Source organism: Sorex fumeus, unplaced genomic scaffold (genome assembly GCF_029834395.1).
Source record: "Sorex fumeus unplaced genomic scaffold, SorFum_2.1 ptg000034l, whole genome shotgun sequence".
Taxonomy (NCBI): domain Eukaryota; kingdom Metazoa; phylum Chordata; class Mammalia; order Eulipotyphla; family Soricidae; genus Sorex; species Sorex fumeus.
In genome coordinates this window covers 24,864,653-24,882,779 of record NW_026606091.1, presented here as the reverse complement: position 1 = coordinate 24,882,779, position 18,127 = coordinate 24,864,653, and the positions used below count along the sequence as shown (strand labels likewise).

General features: G+C 40.4%; 2 protein-coding genes across 2 annotated transcripts in view; both read right to left on the bottom strand.

The window, feature by feature from the left end:
• The window catches only part of LOC130026586 (phospholipid-transporting ATPase FetA-like), a 157,221-nt gene extending 145,426 nt beyond the window's left edge, over nt 1–11,795 (bottom strand). Inside the window, exon 1 of the mRNA XM_056117430.1 lies at nt 11,760–11,795. Within this exon, the coding sequence (XP_055973405.1) occupies nt 11,760–11,795 (36 nt within the window). The remainder of the gene's footprint in view (nt 1–11,759) is intronic.
• Nucleotides 11,796–13,080: 1,285 nt separating this feature from the next.
• UNC13B (unc-13 homolog B) overlaps nt 13,081–18,127 on the bottom strand; it is a 252,931-nt gene continuing 247,884 nt past the window's right edge. Inside the window, exons 36-40 of the mRNA XM_056117067.1 lie at nt 17,772–17,919; nt 16,360–16,416; nt 15,066–15,158; nt 14,757–14,916; nt 13,081–14,592 (exon numbers count right to left, since the gene is read on the bottom strand). Of these exons, the coding sequence (XP_055973042.1) occupies nt 14,307–14,592; nt 14,757–14,916; nt 15,066–15,158; nt 16,360–16,416; nt 17,772–17,919 (744 nt within the window). The 3' untranslated portion in view covers nt 13,081–14,306. The remainder of the gene's footprint in view (nt 14,593–14,756; nt 14,917–15,065; nt 15,159–16,359; nt 16,417–17,771; nt 17,920–18,127) is intronic.

Here is an 18,127-nt window from a genome sequence, read left to right as displayed (position 1 = left end):
ATTTATTCCATCTTCCACCCAAGTCAGTAATTATCTTTGATTAGCAACAACCGTGGTTATACTTAAATATTTCAAGTAAAGAAGAAATCACTTTCTGAAAATGGCTGAGGAGAGAGAGACAGAGAGAGAGAGAGAGAGAGAAAGAGAGAGGGAGGGGAGAAGGGAGGGAGGGAGGGGAGAAGGGAGGGGGGAGGGGAGAAGGGAGGGAGGGAGAGGAAGAGGGAGGGGGAGTGGGATAAAGGGAGAGAGGGAGAGAGAGACACACACACAGAGAATGGTGCCTGCCATAGAGGCAGGGTGGCGTGAGGTGGTGGGGGACGGGGACGGGGGGGGGGGAGGGTGGCAGGAAGGACACTGGTGGTAGGAAATGTACACTGGTGAAGGGATGGACGGGTATTGGAACATTGAATGACTGAAACTCAATCATGAACAACCTTGAAACTGTGCATCTCGGTGATTCAATTAAAAATTTTTTTAAAAAGAAAAAAAAGTCTTTCCATTTTCTTATAGCTTTATCAATTCCTTTATTATTTTAATTTCTCTTTATTGTGATAGCAACACGTACATAAGTTCTACCTTCCATCTCTTCCCAGCTGGCACACAAAGGCGAGTAAGCAGCCAATGCTTGAATGTGCTTCTGCCTATCATCACCTTCCATCGGGAGGTCACTAAACTAGGTGCTGTGCATCCTGAAACCTAAAATCTGATTGACTCACCCAACAAATACATGAGCAACAGCCAGTAAATTGAATCATAAGCATTTTACTTGTTTATAAACACAAACCTAGGACACTGTATCTTCTACTTGCCCTAATTTCTAAGTACACTCACTGCACTCCAATCTTATCCAACCTTAGCTAATTTTAGGGATTTCAGTTTTCCAATATAATTCTCAGATATTTCCAATAATCTTATTGACATTCACTCCACGTTTTAATTCCTGTGCATCAAATTCCAATCATGTGGTAGGTCAGCTGTTCAGACAAATGCTGTTTGAAGCAAAAGTTGTGGTTCTGTTCATTGCTGTACTGACAATCAAGCAGATTATTCATTCTTACAGGCTTTTCAGCAACTCTAACAAAAGCCTGACACTCTCTGAATTACTTAAATACTAAACCATGACAATCAAGCAGATTATTCATTCTTACAGGCCTTCTCAACAACTCTAACAAAAGTCTGATACTCCTTGAATTATTGAAGTAAATACTAATAAGTTTCTTCTAAGTCATGCCTAATAGTCAGTACTATGGTTAATCTTTAGAAACTGATTCATACTTAAGAGGGAGGGTACAAAATATTTTTTTAAAAAAGAAAAAGTCTGAAGAGTGTTATTTGTGGACCAGAATATAAATACACCCATCCTTGAAATGTCTTGAAAGGAAGTCAATAAGATACAACTTAATATATTTAACCTTCTTTGGCAATAAACCCCAAAATAATCTAAGAGCTGACTTATAAATGTGTTTATAAGATGGAAGAATAGCTGAAGTAAATCTCACCATGAGACTTCAGGGTTCCTCTCTAAAAAAACGTGAAATTAAAATAGGACTACTCCAATGTTATTTTTATTTTTTAGTATTTTTTATTGAATCACTGTGAGATACAAAGCTTTCATGACTGGGTCTCAGTCATGCAATGTACCAATACCCATTTCTCTACCAGTGTACATTACCCACCACCAATATCCCCCAGATCCCTCCTGCCACCCCCTCACCTGCCCTTATGTCTCCCTCTCTCCCTCCCTCTCCCTCTCTCTCCCCCTCCCTTATGTGCATTATGGTTTCCAATACAGGTGTTAAGAGGTCATCATGTTTATTTGGGGCATTCAGTATTTTTATTGGGAAGGTACAGCTGGTGTAGCTTTTTAAAACCAAATAGCAACTTTGGGTTGAGGTCGTGACTGCTGGGGTTTCAGAGGTACGGGGAGTTGGGGGCATCCTGACCCAAGAAAGTTTGGAGATTTTAGTCACAAAACCTGCATGTCCAAATTTTTAGCAGATTAATATCTTGGTGAGGTCTGTCCCAAGACAGTGGAGTCTGGCCGGGGACATGGTGGCAATCTAGACTGTGGGAGTGAGAAGCTGCTGGGAACTCTGCTTGGGAGGGTACCAGGCAAAACAACCCCCCTCCAATCTACCCTGGTCTGTTCAACCTTGCCTGGGCCCAAGATTAACTGCAGCATTTGATCTCTTTCAAGATTTATTTTTGGATCTCCAGAGTAAGGTTGATATATGGGCCTGTATGGCTGAGCTGGAGATGGTTTGTGGACATGGCTCTTACATACCTAAATCTTGGCAGTTTAACTTCTTGGAAAACTTGGTCCTGTTTTGTTGGAGTCCATTAGAGGCATAGTGGCAATTTTTGGGTGTCAGGAAGGCTGAGGGCATCATCAGGCTGCTGATGTCCCCATCCTCCATGTCCAGATTAACCCTCTGGGCCCCAGTGGCAATGGCAGCCACAGCCCTGGCAGAGACTAGGACTGAGGTTAGGGCTGTTACCATTCTCAGCACAGGTTCTCTGGCTGAGCTGTAGCCCCTGGTCCAGTAAAACCTGACCTGGGGTATACATCCTCATTCTTCATATCAGAAGAAACTCAGGAAGGTTTTCCTACATAATATGCTGCAGACTTCACTGGCACATGGGCTGGTTTGGGGAAGAAATGGTGGTGGGGATTACCTGCCAGAAGTGAATTGCCAGGGTCGGGTTCCCACTGAGGGAGGGAATAATAATACGCAAATATTTAATATTATCTATTACTGAACTTTTGGTATCACAGGAGATATGAACTTACCTGAAATGAAAGATTTTATGTCTTTCATCTCAGAGAAACACCACCTAAGAAAAAAACAAAAATTCTTTGTCAGTTCATGCCCTTCTCTCATTATAGAAACTTACTGTGTGCCTTACAATGTGCTTTGACAGATATGATTCGCTTTTACAAATGAAAAAACTGAGGCTTAAGAATGCTTAGTGACTAGTTCAAAATCATATAAACAGAAAATGGTAGAGTAAGAATTTGAATTCTGGCTTACTTGACTGCTCTTGATCATAATTATATATCATCTCTTACAATGTTGGCTAGATGAAAACAACTTGTGAAGTTAGTTTCCAGGGCAGTAACTAGAACTGATTATGAGTATCATGGTACAGAAAAAGTCGAATTATAGTCTTAAGATCCAGATGACCCTCACTATCTATCACATGAACTCAGAGAGAAAAAAATACATACTTCTATATCCCTGTGTTTCAGTATTATTTATTTTTTACCTAGAACCTTTTTTTTCCTTTTTTCTTTTTGCTTTCTGGGTTACACACAGTGATGCTCAGGGGTTACTCCTGGCTCTACACTCAGGAACTACTCCTGGCAGTGCTCGGGGGACCATATGGGATGCCAGGGATTGAACCCAGTTGGCCATGTGCAAGGCAAACACCCTACCTGCTATACTATCACTCCAGCCCGAACCTAGGGCCTTTTAGAGTAACTTTCTGCCAAAGTCCATGAGCCAAATGGTTCAAAGACATGGAAAATAAAGATAACTGGACTTCCATCCTTGGATGTATCAGATCAAAATATCTGGGTGGCAAGAAACCAAAGAGCTTATCTACTAAACTTTAGAATACCCATTGCTTTAAGCTCACAAAAACGTAACAAAAAACTCCAATGACCCTACCCACAAGTGTGGCAAGGAGATGAATGGTACTTTCCCAAAGAGGATATATGCATGGCCAACAGGCATATAAAAAAGTGCTCATTGTCACTCATGATTAGGGAAATGCAAATCAAAACAATGAGCTATCATCTCATACCAGTAAGAATAGCCCATATTCAGAAGTTTAGAAACAGCCAGTGTTGGCAGGGTTGTGGTGAGAAAGGAACCCTCATACACTGTTGGTGCAAATGTCATTTGGCTCAGTCTTATGGAAAACAACATAGAGATCTATTTTAAAAATAAGAATAGAGCTTCCATATGATCCAGCAATACCAATATTTTTGTATCTATCCCCCCAAAACAAAAAAAAATTCATTCTAAAGGATATATACATATCTATGTTCACCGCTGCATTTAATACAATGGCCAAGATATGAAAACAATCCAAACACACAACTATAGATGAATTTATCAAAAGTTTGTGGATATATACACAATGGAATACAATGCATCTCTAAGAAAAAACACTTGCAATTTTCAACAACATGGGTAGAATTAGAGGATATCATGCTGAGTGGCTGGAGCGATAGCACAGTGGGTAGGGCGTTCGCCTTACACGCGGCCCACATGGCTGACCCGAGTTCGATTCTTCCGCCCCTCTCGGAGAGCCCGGCAAGCTACCGAGAGTATTCGATATGCCAGACACAGTAACAACAAAGTCTCCAATGGAGACGTTACTGGGCCCGCTCGAGCAAATCGACGATCAACGGGAGGGCCTTTACCTTTTACCTTTACATGCTGAGTGAAGTCAGAGGAAAAGGATAGATACAGAATGAAGTCTCTCACATATGGAAGTTAAAAGATACAGAGCAAAGTAGCAATAAGGGTCCAAAGACAACATAATGGAAGGACTGATCCACACAATTGAGTCGTGAGGATGGGATAAGAGGAAGGATCTTGGGGTTCTTGGGAGAGGAAGAGGCAAAATTGTTTTTGGGTATGGTTTTGGAATTATGTGCAAACGAAGCAATATTAATAGCATTGTCAATCACAGAATCTCAATTAAAAATTTTTAAAAAATAAAACAAGGTAAAAATAACAAATATTCATTGCTTTAAAACAAAGCAGTTAAGGTAATCAGAAGGGGAAAAAATCTAGCTTCTAGAACAACCAGTCTGATATTAAGAAAAACACAGAATAAAAATTTAAAAAAAAAAGAAAAACACAGAACCAGAACAGAGATATTTTCCAAAAAAGGTATAGTTCATAAGTATGTGTTTTGGATCTACAAATGATCTTATAAATGGTTTTTCCTGATGTCTCACCAAGAATGTGTTCAAAAAGCCTTGAAGTTCTAAATAGAATATGAGGAAAAATATTGTGGACTGAAATTTAAAGGCTCAAAAAAAGTAATAATATCTCCAAGGATATAACAATGGTAGAGCACTTGCCTTGCCTGTGTAAATCCTGGGTTCAGTTCCAAGCACTATTTTAAAAAGAAAGTAACAACAGATTCTCAAATGGTATGTGTTTTGTAACCTGGAGTTTTATGTTAAGATGTCATCTGACTAATTTTTCAAATTAAAATTAGTAACTTAGCTATACATGGTGAATTAAAATCTAGAGGTCCTGCATGTTCAGTCCAATTAAATAAAAAGTATAGGAGTGGGCTCCAGGTATCCGTACTTTTCTATACTTGATGACTCAAATATGCAACCAAACTTGAGAACAACTGTGCTTATCTAATATTTGCTTCCTTGAGACAAAAAGAGATGAAGACCCCCACCCTAATCCCACCAAATTTGAAATTAGGACTAGAACCAGTATTGTTTGACATCTTTACCACTGCTATGTTCTTTTCTTTCCATGATTCAAAATAAACAAAATATTCTTTTAAAAAAAATTTATTGGATCACCATGAGATAGTTACAAGCTTTCATGTTTGGGTTACAATCACACAACAATCAAACACCCATCCCTCCACCAGTGCACATTCCCCACCACCAATATCCCCGGTATACCCCTAACCCCCCCTTTCTACCCTCCCCCTGCCTCCATATCAGACATGATTCCCCATAATATCTACTTTTGGGCATTATGGTTTGCAATACAGACCCTGAGAGGTTATCATGTTTGGTTCTGTATCTACTTTGCACACATCTCCCATCCTGACTGATTCCTCCAGCCATCTTTTTCTTTTTTAAAAAAATTAATTTTATTAAATCACCATGAGCTAATTACAAGCTTCCATGTTTGGGTTACAATCACACAATGATCAAACACCCATCCCTCCACCAGTGCACATTCCCCACCACCAATATCCCCAGTATAACCCCCCTTCCCACCCTCCCTCTGCCTCCATGGAAGATATGATTCCCCATAATCTCTCTCTATTAAACCAAATATTCTAAGGAAGAAGGCATCTGGATCAAGATTAATATGTAACTTCACATTTCCAAGCTCTCTGGATATTTAAGAGTACTTTATAGATATTTGTAGAACTTTTTAATTAAAAATTTTTTAATTGAATCACCGTGAAATAGACCTTTTCAAAGCTGTTCATGATTTGGTTTCAGTCATACAATGTTCCAACATCCATTCCTCCAGTAGTGTACATTTCCCAGCACCAGTGTCCTCAATTTCCCTCCCATCATCCCCCACCCACCCCCAGCCTGCCTGCCTCAATGGCAGGTACTCTCTCTCTCTCTCTCTCTCTCTCCCTCCCTCCCTCCTTCTCTCTATCTCTCCCTTTGGGCACTGCGATTTGAAATTCAGGTATTGAAAGGTTGTCATGTATATTCTTTTACCTATTTTTAACATTCAGTTCCTGTCCAATGTGATTTCCAACTATTATTGTCATACTGGAGCAATAGCACAGCGGTAGGGCGTTTGCCTTGCACGCAGCCAACATGGCTGACCCGGGTTTGATTCCTCCGCCCCTCTCGGAGAGCCCGCGGAGCTACTGAGAGTATCTCGCCCGCACAGCAGAGCCTGGCAAGTTCCCCGTGACGTATTCGATATGCCAGACACAGTAACAAGAAACTCTCCAATGGAGATGTTACTGGGCCCTCTCGAGCAAATCGACGATCAACGGGAGGGCTTTTACCTTTACCTTATTGTCATACTGGTTCCTTCTCTATCTTATCTAAAAACTTCCCTACACATATTTGTGGTAGATTCCAACTACTGACCAGTCCTCCTAGCCCTTATTTCCCCAGGAACTGGATATTAGTCTTCTACTATATATTTTTATATACCACAAATGAAGTCATTCTATATCTGTCCCTCTCCTTCTGACTCATTTCACTCAGCATGATACTCTCCATGTCCATCCATTTATGAAACAATAAACTAAAGCAATCCTTGGAAAAAAGATGGCGGCAGGCATCACCATCCCCAATTTCAAACCTACTACAAAGCAGTAGTAATTAAAACAGCATGTATTGGAATAAAGACAGATCTACAGACCAATGGATTAGAGTTGAATATTCTGACACATGCCTTCAAATATATGATCATTTAAACTTTGATAAGGGAGCAAGAAATGGGAAGTGAAGCAAAAAACTTGTCTCTTAAACAAGTGATGCTAGGAAAACTGGACAACTACATGCTTAAAAATGGATTCAGGCCTCTATCTAATGCCATACACAAAAGTCATATAAAAATGGATTAAGACCTCAACATCAGGGGCTGGAGTAATAGCACAGTGGGTAAGGTGTTTGCCTTGCACATGGCCGACCTGGATTTAATTCCCAGCATCCCATATGATCCCCTGAGCACTGCCTGGAGTAATTCCTGAGTGCAAAGCTAGGAGTAACCTTTGTGCATCACCTGGTATGACCCAAAAAGCCAAAAAAAAAAAAGACCTCAACATCAAACATGAATCCATAAGCTACATGAGGGAAAATGTAGGCAAAACCCTCCACAATATTGAAGCTAAAGTATCGTCAAAGATGAAACACCACTGACCAAGCAAGTGGAAGCAAAGATAAACAAATGGGACTACATTAAACTAAGAATCTCTGCACCTCAAAAGAAACAGTGACTGGGGGCTGGAGGAATAGCACAGTGGGTAGGGCATTTGTCTTGCATGCGGCCGACCCTGGTTCGATTCCCAGCATCCCATACGGTCCCCTGAGCACCGCCAGGAGTGATTCCTGAGTGCAAAGCCAGGAGTAACCCCTGAGCATTGGCGGATGTAACCCCCCCAAAAAAAAACAGTGACCAAACTACAAGGACAGCCTACAGAATAGGAAAGGTTATTCACCCAATATCCTTCTGATAAGGGGTTAATATCAAAGATATATAAGACACTGGTAGAACTTTACAAGAGAAAGAAGTCCAATCCCATCAAAAATGGGAAGAAATGAACAGAACTTCATCAAAGAAGAAATTCAAATGGCCAAAAGGCACATGGGAAAATGCTCTTCATCACTAATCATCAGGGAGATGTAAAGAAAATCAACAATGAGATATTATCTCACAGTACAGAGACCAGCACACATCCAAACAAGAACAAGAACAACCAGTCCTAGTGCAGATGTGGGAAGAAAGGGACTCTAATCATTGCTGGTGGGAATGTCAACTGGTACAGCCTTTTGGGAAAAAATATGGATATTCCTCAAAAAACTAGAAATTGAGTTCCCATTTGATCCAGCAATACCACCTCTGGGAATATACTCTGGGTTCCCAAAAACACTCAGCAGAAACACTATCTGCACTCCTATGTTCATCGAAGCATTATTCACAATAGCCAGAATCTGGAAATAACCCAAGTGCCTGAGAACAGATGACTGGTTAAAGAAATTATGTTACATCTACACAATGAAATACTAAAAAAAGTTTAGGAAAAATGAAGATATTTGTAGAACTTAATAAAGACACTGGAGAGTAGATAGGGAAAAGTCTCTTAGCTTTACAGATGAGGAATTCAGAGATCAACTAAACTCACAGCTGCTTAGAGGTAGGGCCAGAATTAAAATTTTTCTCTTCTGTGACTCATATATTTTAAATTTGGTAAGTATTTACTGAATGCCTAGTTATTAGTTGAAGATGTGCATATGAATATGACATCATCTATACCCTCAATTACTATACAATATTCTTGCAAAGATAAAATTAAGAAGATACTGCACTAATTTATCAATATTATGTAATTTGAGATTTCCAAAGCTCTCTGAACTTCTGAACTACCAGAAGCTGAAAAATCTTCCTTTATGACCAAATTCAAATATCTTCAAACTCAATTTGTTGTTTCTAATTTCTTCCAGACTATGGCTACTAATTCTAGGGAGCTTGTATACAGATATTTAAGCATCTTTAGACAAAAGCCATATAGCTAAAAAAAAAAAAACTTGATGAAATAGAAAAGAGAGAAGGGTAAAATTTCAGAGGGTTCATTTTGTTCTCCAAAGTCAAGCATATTACTCAATAGAAAACTGCAAGATACCAAAACAAAGGACCAGATAGACTTAAAAAAAAGAGAAGGGATTATTAAACACTGATGAAAATAGGCAGAATGCTCCAGGAAGGATATGGATCTCAAAGATATTTTCAATGCTGAATCAGTTAGCAAAGAAAAAAAAACTAATGTGACTACATCAAACTAAAGTTTTTGCATGACAAAAGAAATTCTAGCTAAAATAAAGACACCCTACTGAATGGAAGAAAATATTTCTACACCATACCAGATAAGGACTAATAACCAAGATATACTAAGTACTCGCTGGAGCGATAGCACAGTGGTAGGGCGTCTGCCTTGCACGCAGCCAACATGGCCCACCTGAGTTCGATTCCTCCACCCCTCTCGGAGAGCCCGGCAAGCTACCGAGAGTATCTTGCCCACACGGCAGAGCCTGGCAAGCCACCCGTGATGTATTCGATATGCCAAACACAGTAACAACAAAATCTCCAATGAAGACGTTACTGGGCCCGCTCGAGCAAATAAAACTCATCAATAACAAAATATTAACTTCATCTAAAAATAGAGAGAAATAAACACTTTCCTAAAGAAGATACAGGTGGCCAATAGGCCATAATAAGAAAAAGTCTTCATTATCACTGATGAAGAATGCAAATCAAAATGACAATAAGATATTATGTAAGTGAGAATGACATATTTATCAAAACAATTGGATACACCAGTGTTGGCACAGATGTGGTGAAAAGAAACATTCATTTATTGTTGATGGGACTATCATCTGGTTCAGTCTCTATGGGAAATATAGTGGGAAGACTTCTCAGAAAAGAAAGAAAAAAGCTTCCATATGACCCAGTGATTCCATTTTTTTGGAATCTACTCCAAGAGCACAAAGGTATAAATTTGAAAGATATGTGCACACCTATGTTCACTGCAACACTAAATACAATGCAAATAATCCAAATGTCCAACTGATGAATGGATAACAAAGCTATGGTATATAAATACAATGGAATGCTACACAACTATAAGAAAAGATAAAATTTGTGGGTCACAGCTACTTCAGATAGAACTGAAAATGTTAAATAAGTCAGAAGGCTGACAAATACTAGATGATCTTACTCATCGGTGTTATACAGAGAAAGAGAAAAAGGGAACAGACAATTTTATTTCTTTATTCATTTCAGGGTCAGGGCAATGAGACCCGTTATTGTTACTGTCATTCCCCTGGCCCTGAAATAAACACAAACCAGTATTGGGGCCTAAGCAATAATACAGTGGGTAGGGCTCTTGCACAAATTCAACCCAGATTCAAATCCCCAGAATCCCATATACCCCTGCCTCATCCCACCAGAAGTGACTCCAGAGTGCATTGCCAGGAATAAGCCCTGAGATGTGTGGCAACAAACCCATAAATAAATAATTTAAAAAAAAACAGCATCAAAGTTACTTCTATCTGACTACATACAGTCTGCAAAACATACCCAATTCTTAATACTATGCAGTCTCCAATTTCCCTCAGAGTACAGGGGCTCAAACTATGCAGGAGTTCTGGAGTAAAGAAGACATTACTTTCTGGACATTAATTCCTGTATAGGCCAACAAATAACACCCTGTTTTTGCTTTGATTCCACAAAAGTTGAGTTAGCATGTTGGATTTCTTTAAGGTCTAATGTACCATGAGCTTGCCTATAGATATTCTGAATAAATTCTCTTAGAAAAAAAATAGTTTGGTACAGATTTCACCTGGTATTTTTTGTTTCTAAGATGATTTCAGATCTAATATTATAGAAGCCAAAGACAAACTAAAATGTATTTCCAACTTCAGATTTGTTTCCATTTAGAGTTACCAGTACTGACTCAGAAAATGAGACAAAGTTGTGGACAAACTCAACTATCTACCAGGTGTTTAATAATGCAATGTCATTGTGCAAGAAAATAAGGATCGGAATCTGTAATAAACCATAGTAAACTAATTTAACAGTTGCTTCTCAGCTCTAACTCCCAGTTTCTTTGTGGAAATGTGATCTAAGAGATACTAGATCCTCCATATGAAAAACACGCTGAAATCCTGCATTTTTATAAATCTTAAGTATGTGTATACCACTTGAATATATATATACATACATATATATACATATATAATGAATATATACTAACTCAAATTTCAAACCTGGGTAAGTCAATTTGACTTTCCCTCACTGGGTAGGTCTCTTGCCTCACGAGAGAGGAAATGATCGCACAGGTGGCACTTTGAAGTCAAATGTGGTATGAAAGATTTATGGCTTCTTACAGAAACTGAAAAGTGCTGGAAAATTTGACAAATGCCCTTAATTAACAGGAATGTGTCTTTACTGGGGGATAAGGGGTTGGTATCTGCTTCCTGAGATATTTGGATCAATTTGTGCCCCCCTTGGGAATTATTTGGGGGGAATAAAGATCCACTTTGCTAGGTATCTTAAATCCATCTTAAGTGTTTGAAAAGCCCATATATAATTCAAGTATGGACGGGGGTGGTAACCCTGGCGAGTCTAAGGAGGAGAGTTTACAAAAAAAAGTGTGACAGCTAGTGGGAAATACACAGAGCTTTACAAAGGTTGGGTAGCACGAAGTATACTGTGTCTACAATTTCAAAAGGGAGAAGGCAGTTACATCTCCTCCGGAGCCACTTTCAGGGGCCTCTTGCTCACCATCGCTGCGCAGCGGTCAACTTCAGCGACATCCATCTTAACGCACTTTTCTGCGCCGGCGCAGAACTTTTCAACTTCCGACACACCCCTCCCCCACAAACCCACCTTGAAACTATGCTTAATCCCTGGGTGTCCTGGCTCCCTGCTTGGTTTTCGAAGACTTTTTTTTTTTTTTTTTTTTTGGCGGCAGCAGCAGCTTAAATAGTACCTGAGTCCCCTTCTCTGTGCTGGCCACTGGGAAAAGGAAATGAAATACTCAGATCTTGTCTTGGGTAGGTAACAAATTAATAAGTTAAGACAAGTAAATATACAGAGGCCAGAGCGATAGTACAGCAGGTCAGATGCCTGCCTTATATGTAGTTGACTGACGTTCGATCTTCATTACTCCACATGGTTCCCCATTCCCTACTAGGAGTGGACCCCCGCCAGCTCAGAGCAAGGAGTAAGCCCTGAGTACCAGTGGGGGAGACCCCCCAAATAAACAAAAAGACAAATTTCAACAACGTAGAATTAAATAGGGGGGAGTCTAGATTGATTACATCACTCCAGTAAGAGGGAATGCAATATGTAAGCCATTGTACAGAAGAGTAGAAAAGTGTGTGTGTGTGTGTGTGTGTGTGTGTGTGTGTGTGTGTGTGTGTGTGGTGTAGTCACTGCAAAAAGAACTTCAGAAGTTGCAGGAAGGGGCTTTGGGGAGAGGTATCTGAGGTGTGTGTTCTACTGGAAGGTCTTGTAAGTTAGTCAATTTGAAGACTACAATAGACAATCACCAATAACTAACCTCTCAGGAGAGAGGATAATCAGAGTATGAGAAGAAGGCAGAAGAAAGAATGATGACTATGGGAATCCAGACGAAAAGAACTATAAGCTTTTACTCCATCTGTGGTCCTGGGAACCCAGGTGACACAATGGATTCATCAGGTGAGTTTCAGGTAGAAGCTAACTGGTTTGAGACAGAGAAGTGGGAAAGGATTATGAAGTTTAAAAATGACTGGGCAATTGAATTCTAAGGATTTATTTAGCAAGCAACTAGAAATAAAGTTTCCCTGGGTTCAGTGATTTTGTGAACTGAATTAATGATCTCAGCTTCAAACCAAGGGTGCTGTTTTCATTGCTTGCTTCTCATCCAAAGCTGCATTAGATTCTACCATTTGATGAAAACTTGGTTGGAGGTAGGGGGAGCAGGGGGAAAAGGGGAATTGGGAGAGCACCAAAAGGCCAATGTTTAAAAAAATCTGCCATTATATAGAACAGTAATTCTCATAGCTCTCCACACTAAGGTGTGGATATAGATATTATTAGTCAATTACAAGACCCCAAAGGCTGTTATAAGATAATTTATTATATACTAGCAAAAATCTCCTGTAACAATGGCACATATAATAATTAATAACATCAAATATGCTTAATTTATCATTTCATGGAATGGCCTTTATATCTGTGAACAATGCAGAGTCCTCAGGATGTCCAGAAGGCTGCTACTGGAGATACCCAGGGATCACATCACATCTTTGAGCATTGATCTGGTAAGTCCATAAACACCCCTGAGTTTATTTCTGATCTCCAAGGGAGTATTGAGGCCTCCTTTATTCATCTTATACAGAGAAACCATAGTCCAGCTCCTTCTGTTTGGTTGAACATCTCTGAAGGGAATAGCAGCTAACCTACATGAAGGAGAATGAGGCCAAAGGATAAATTCCTCTACAAGGGGAAGGACCGTAAAAAGGCAGTGACTATAGGTGAGGTGGACTTTTTCTAGCCTCATTTCCACTAATTTTGGCTTTGTTCAGGTCCTACCCAAGAAGAAAATACAGCTCCCTCTCCTGGTCCTTCAGGTCTATACACATAAAAAAAAATAGTCCCTAATGTTCTAAAGCATCATTCCCCTTCCTACAGGAGTGAGGTAGGGAAACTCCTGGGCAGGTGGTCCCTGGTGCTGTGTTCCAAAGAATATTCTGCTCAGAGCTCTGAAGCACCATGTGAACCTGGTTTGGAAAAGGAAGTAACACAACCCATTTATGGAAGGTTTCTAGTTCAATTTCAAAACCTTGTTCTTATTGGAGCCAAACAAAACCAGTAGTTTCTGTTCAAGAGAAAATCTGAATTTTATTTTGTGTGCTTTCTGCTTTGGGCATCTCCAATTGTGATACTAGATCCAGGTTTACTCATACACTCAACTGATTACTTTTTGGGTGGATATGTATCTAATTGGATAAGGTATTAGTCTAGAAAGGGGTAGACATGGTGTAATGGAGTGTTGGCCAAGAATAGCAGACATTTTCAAATATGCATTCCTCTTTTTCCAAAAAAAAAGAAATCTTTCTCTGTGGTAATCCCCCACAGTCCAGCTCCTAGCACCAAAACCCTGCTGCTCAAGGATTCATAACCACTTTTTCTGTGAATAGACATATTCTCAGCACTCCTAAATCTTCCCAATTGATGGAGCTAGTCTCTTAACCAGGAGTATCCCAAGCTGGTGACACTGTTAACTTCCATTGGCCGTTTTGTGGAAATTTTGCCATCTGGTTGGCACAGGAGTCAAGGTTCTCAGCTCCCCTCCTCTGTGGAACGTGACTCAGATTTGAGCTTCACAAACTCTCGGGCAACTTCATCATTGCTCCTCTGAGACAGAATTCGAAGAATGGTCATGCCTGTCTCATCCATGTGAATCTTCTTGCCCAAGGGACACCAGCAGGCACAGCTGCCCTTGGCAGCTACATCTCTCAAAGGCATCACAGCCAGCCCCAGAACTCGATCCTCTCGGGCAAAACAGTAATCCTTCACACATATTTGCAGCTCATAGGCCTCTGGCCCCTCTTCGTTTCCCAGGAGGCTGTGAGCACAAGGTAGGAAGTAGAATAGCTGAGAGAGTCTTCAGAGAAATTATCCCAGCTGCCATTCAGGCCATCCCTCCTCTCCCCTTTCAAGTCTGATTCCTCCCTGCCTCCTCACTCCCTTCTTCCCCCCTCCCACCAAGGTCCCCACACCATAACTTACAAATGAAATGTCTCATTGTACTTAGGGGCCCAGTTGTTGCTTTTTGACTTGGTTGTGAACTTTCTCTTCTTATCACTTTGGTGTGGACCAACCATAGTCACCTCCACAAAAGGCCGGAACATACCCGCTGTCTGCCACTTGAGGTCATTGGCAGCCACCACTGCCCCAAAAAAGGGAAAATTAGTAAAGGATCCCATCAGGCATTCCCAGCATAGTACTAGGAGGAGGGCGAAAAGGGAAGGCTGGGATTAACAGCCCCTGACAAGACTGGGCAAGAAAGGTCTGTGACTCCCAGACCATACTACTCACCTTTCACTGTAACCTTGTGTTCTCCTGTACCAGGGTGTGTAAACAAGTCCACCTGAATAGAGATTTCTCCCACAGGATCATCCACACCAGAACCTAAGGAACAGACAAATGATTCCCACTGGAAAACTCTGGGGCATCAGTCCTTATTATTCCTGATAAAAGTGAGGTATTAGGAGGCATGAGAGATAGCTCACTGGGCTGGAGCAAGTGCTTTGCATACAAGAAGTCTGAGTTCAATCCCCTGAGCTGTGTGGTCCCTGTAGGGTCCTCTGAACATCACCAGGAATAATTTTGAGTATCAAGCTTAGAGTAGCCCCTGGGCATCACTAAGTATGGCTCCAAAACCAAAACTTGAAACAAAAACCCAAACTCTAAAGGTTTAAGAGGATACCACCTTATAGCAAAAAGCAAACACCCACAGGTGATAGGGGAAAAGGGGGAAGGGGGATGAAGAGAAACAAAGGGATTAAAAAGAATAAGACTGTGTATAAAAATATACATTAAACTGGCAACATTTTAGGCAAGATTTCTTTCCAGAATACACCAGGAATTTCTGAGGTTCCTCAAACCTCTCACCTCCAGGCTAAAGAAGTTCTCGTTGAAGGATCTTGAGGAAGGACAGTGCTGCCACCCTGAATCTTTGTCTGGGGACTATGTCTACTTCAGTGTCTCAGTATCACAGTGGGTATCTTCTAGAAAAAAATAGAACCCTAATACCTATACCTGGATTCCTGATAGCCCCTTTTTTGGAAGGCTGACACACCCAGAAAGTCTGTTGTACTCAAACCTGAACCTCTATACAAACAGCAATCTAATCCCAGCCTCAAGAAAGAGCTAAGTTTCAGTCTCCTTATAGCAGAGACTCCACTTTATCTTGAAAAACAAAAACCAGTACCTTGGAACTATAGGTAAAATACCTTTGTCTTATGGCACAGAGGTTGGGGAATTCTGGGGGCATAAATATTGTTAACTCCATCCTGAGCATCCTGGGCTGTATGTATAAATTATCCAAGTAAAACTTGTAACAGTTTTTTTTTTTTCAAAGTAAAGGTCATTGTATTTGTAAGAGATCGGCACATTTTTCTTAGATAAAACACGGAAAAAAGAAAATCTGAGATTTCCCAGTGTGATTCCATAAACAACGTGAAACAGTTAAATAAATGAAATAGTTGACTTGTAACGGTTTTAACCCCCGAAATTTGATGCCTGACTCTCTCACTCCTAGCATAAGAAGCTGATTCTAGTTCAGTGTTAGTCCATATTAAATTGACATCTGCACAGTGTATTAACATACCCTTTTCCGGCCGAATGTCCTCATTAGCAGTAAACCTAATACCTTTCCCATCATGCACTGAGTAAGGACAGGCAAGCCAAGAAGTAGTAGCAGCAGCAGGACAGAGAAAGAAAATAAGTTAGAATCTGAGGAGTGAACAGTCATTTAAAGCAGCTCTATACATATTACCAGGGAGCACAGAGATGTAGTAGAGCAGAGAAAGAAATCAAAGAGCTGGGGTCAGTACCTGAATACAATAAATTAGATGCATGACAAAAAAAACAACCAAATTATGGGCAGAAGTAATAGAACAGTATCTGAGATGGGTTGGGCAGAAAAGAGAGATTGTTGCCTTTAACTTCATAGGCCCTTAAAGCAGTGGGTAGAAGTGCACACCTACACTCAAGATTATCCTTTCAGTATCCATTCCTGCTCTAATCTCCTGTGTGCATTCCATCCCTCTTTTCATGTTTATATGTAGTTATAGTTGAATGTTTCTAAGAAGTCTGAGCTCCTCCCTTACCATGCACTCAATCCAGTAAATATTCTCCTTGTCCTTTTAATCAAAGGTCTTCTTTTTATCCGTTCCCCTCACCCTGAACTTGAAATAAGAACAGATGTGAAAAATGGCACAGTACTTCCAGTCTCTCTCAACTTTTCTTCACCTTCCTACTAGATTAGATGTTCCAATCTAACAGCACAGATCCCTTTTTCCTACCAAATTAACTCTGCAGTTCAGATATACAAAGTTGCCCAGGTGTCCTATATTACCCGAGACTGAAGCTCAGTTATGGAGAACCCTGTGATTTGTACCTTCCCTTTACCTCTTCCCATGAATTGACCATTTTAGTCTTCTAGTCCAATGCTGGAGAATCTAAGAAAGTCTTTAGTTTTTTCTCTTAGCCGGACAACTTCCAACTAAGGTTCCTAAAGCGATGAGTCTTAATAAGTATCTCATCAACTCATTCTTAAGGCTTCCTTCAAAGATTTCCTATAAGATGGGATATATTCTGAGTTTAATAAACACAAAATATCCAGGATACCTAAGAAAAGAAATGCCAGATACATTACCGAGGGCCTTGTCATTAACCTATCTGGTACATGTATGAGGAAGAGTTAAGCACTGAAAACATTCCTGGGGTCTGATGAGGCCAGAGTGATAGTGAATAGGGTGTTTGTCTTACACACCTCCAACTTGGGTTTGATCCCAGAACTCCATGTGGTCCCTGAGCCCATCAGGTGTGATCCCTGAGCACAAAGCACTGGTGTGGCTCAGAAACAAAAACAAACCAAAAAATCTGGGATCTGAGTTTGAGAGTCTCCCTAATGAAATCCCAGATCCTCTCTAAGGGCTAGAGGATACTGACTACCTAAGGAGAAGCGCTGTACTAAAGAGAAAAGTTAGGGGCCCAAAGTTTTTAGTTATGCCTTACCCTGGGCAATCTGTGAGCGCACAAAGGTCTTGATGAGTGTGTCTGTGGTCTGTGTATATAGAGACAGGGCATAGCGTAGAGACTGCAGATCTGGGCTCTTCTCCAGGAAGGTTTTCTTCAGTCCATTGCCTCCTGCATGAAAGTATTGCTGAAAGAGAAGAGAGAATCTACTATTGCCACACCCCTTATAGAGAGGCATCTCTCTAACACTATTTTCAGAAAAACATATGTGCCAGAGGTTCAGATATTTACATCTACAAAGATGCCAGAAGAGGATGGTGAGGACAACAAATCACTCGATAAACATGATCAGAAATAAAACACACAGCCTCTCAGCTAGATTATTATCTGGGTAT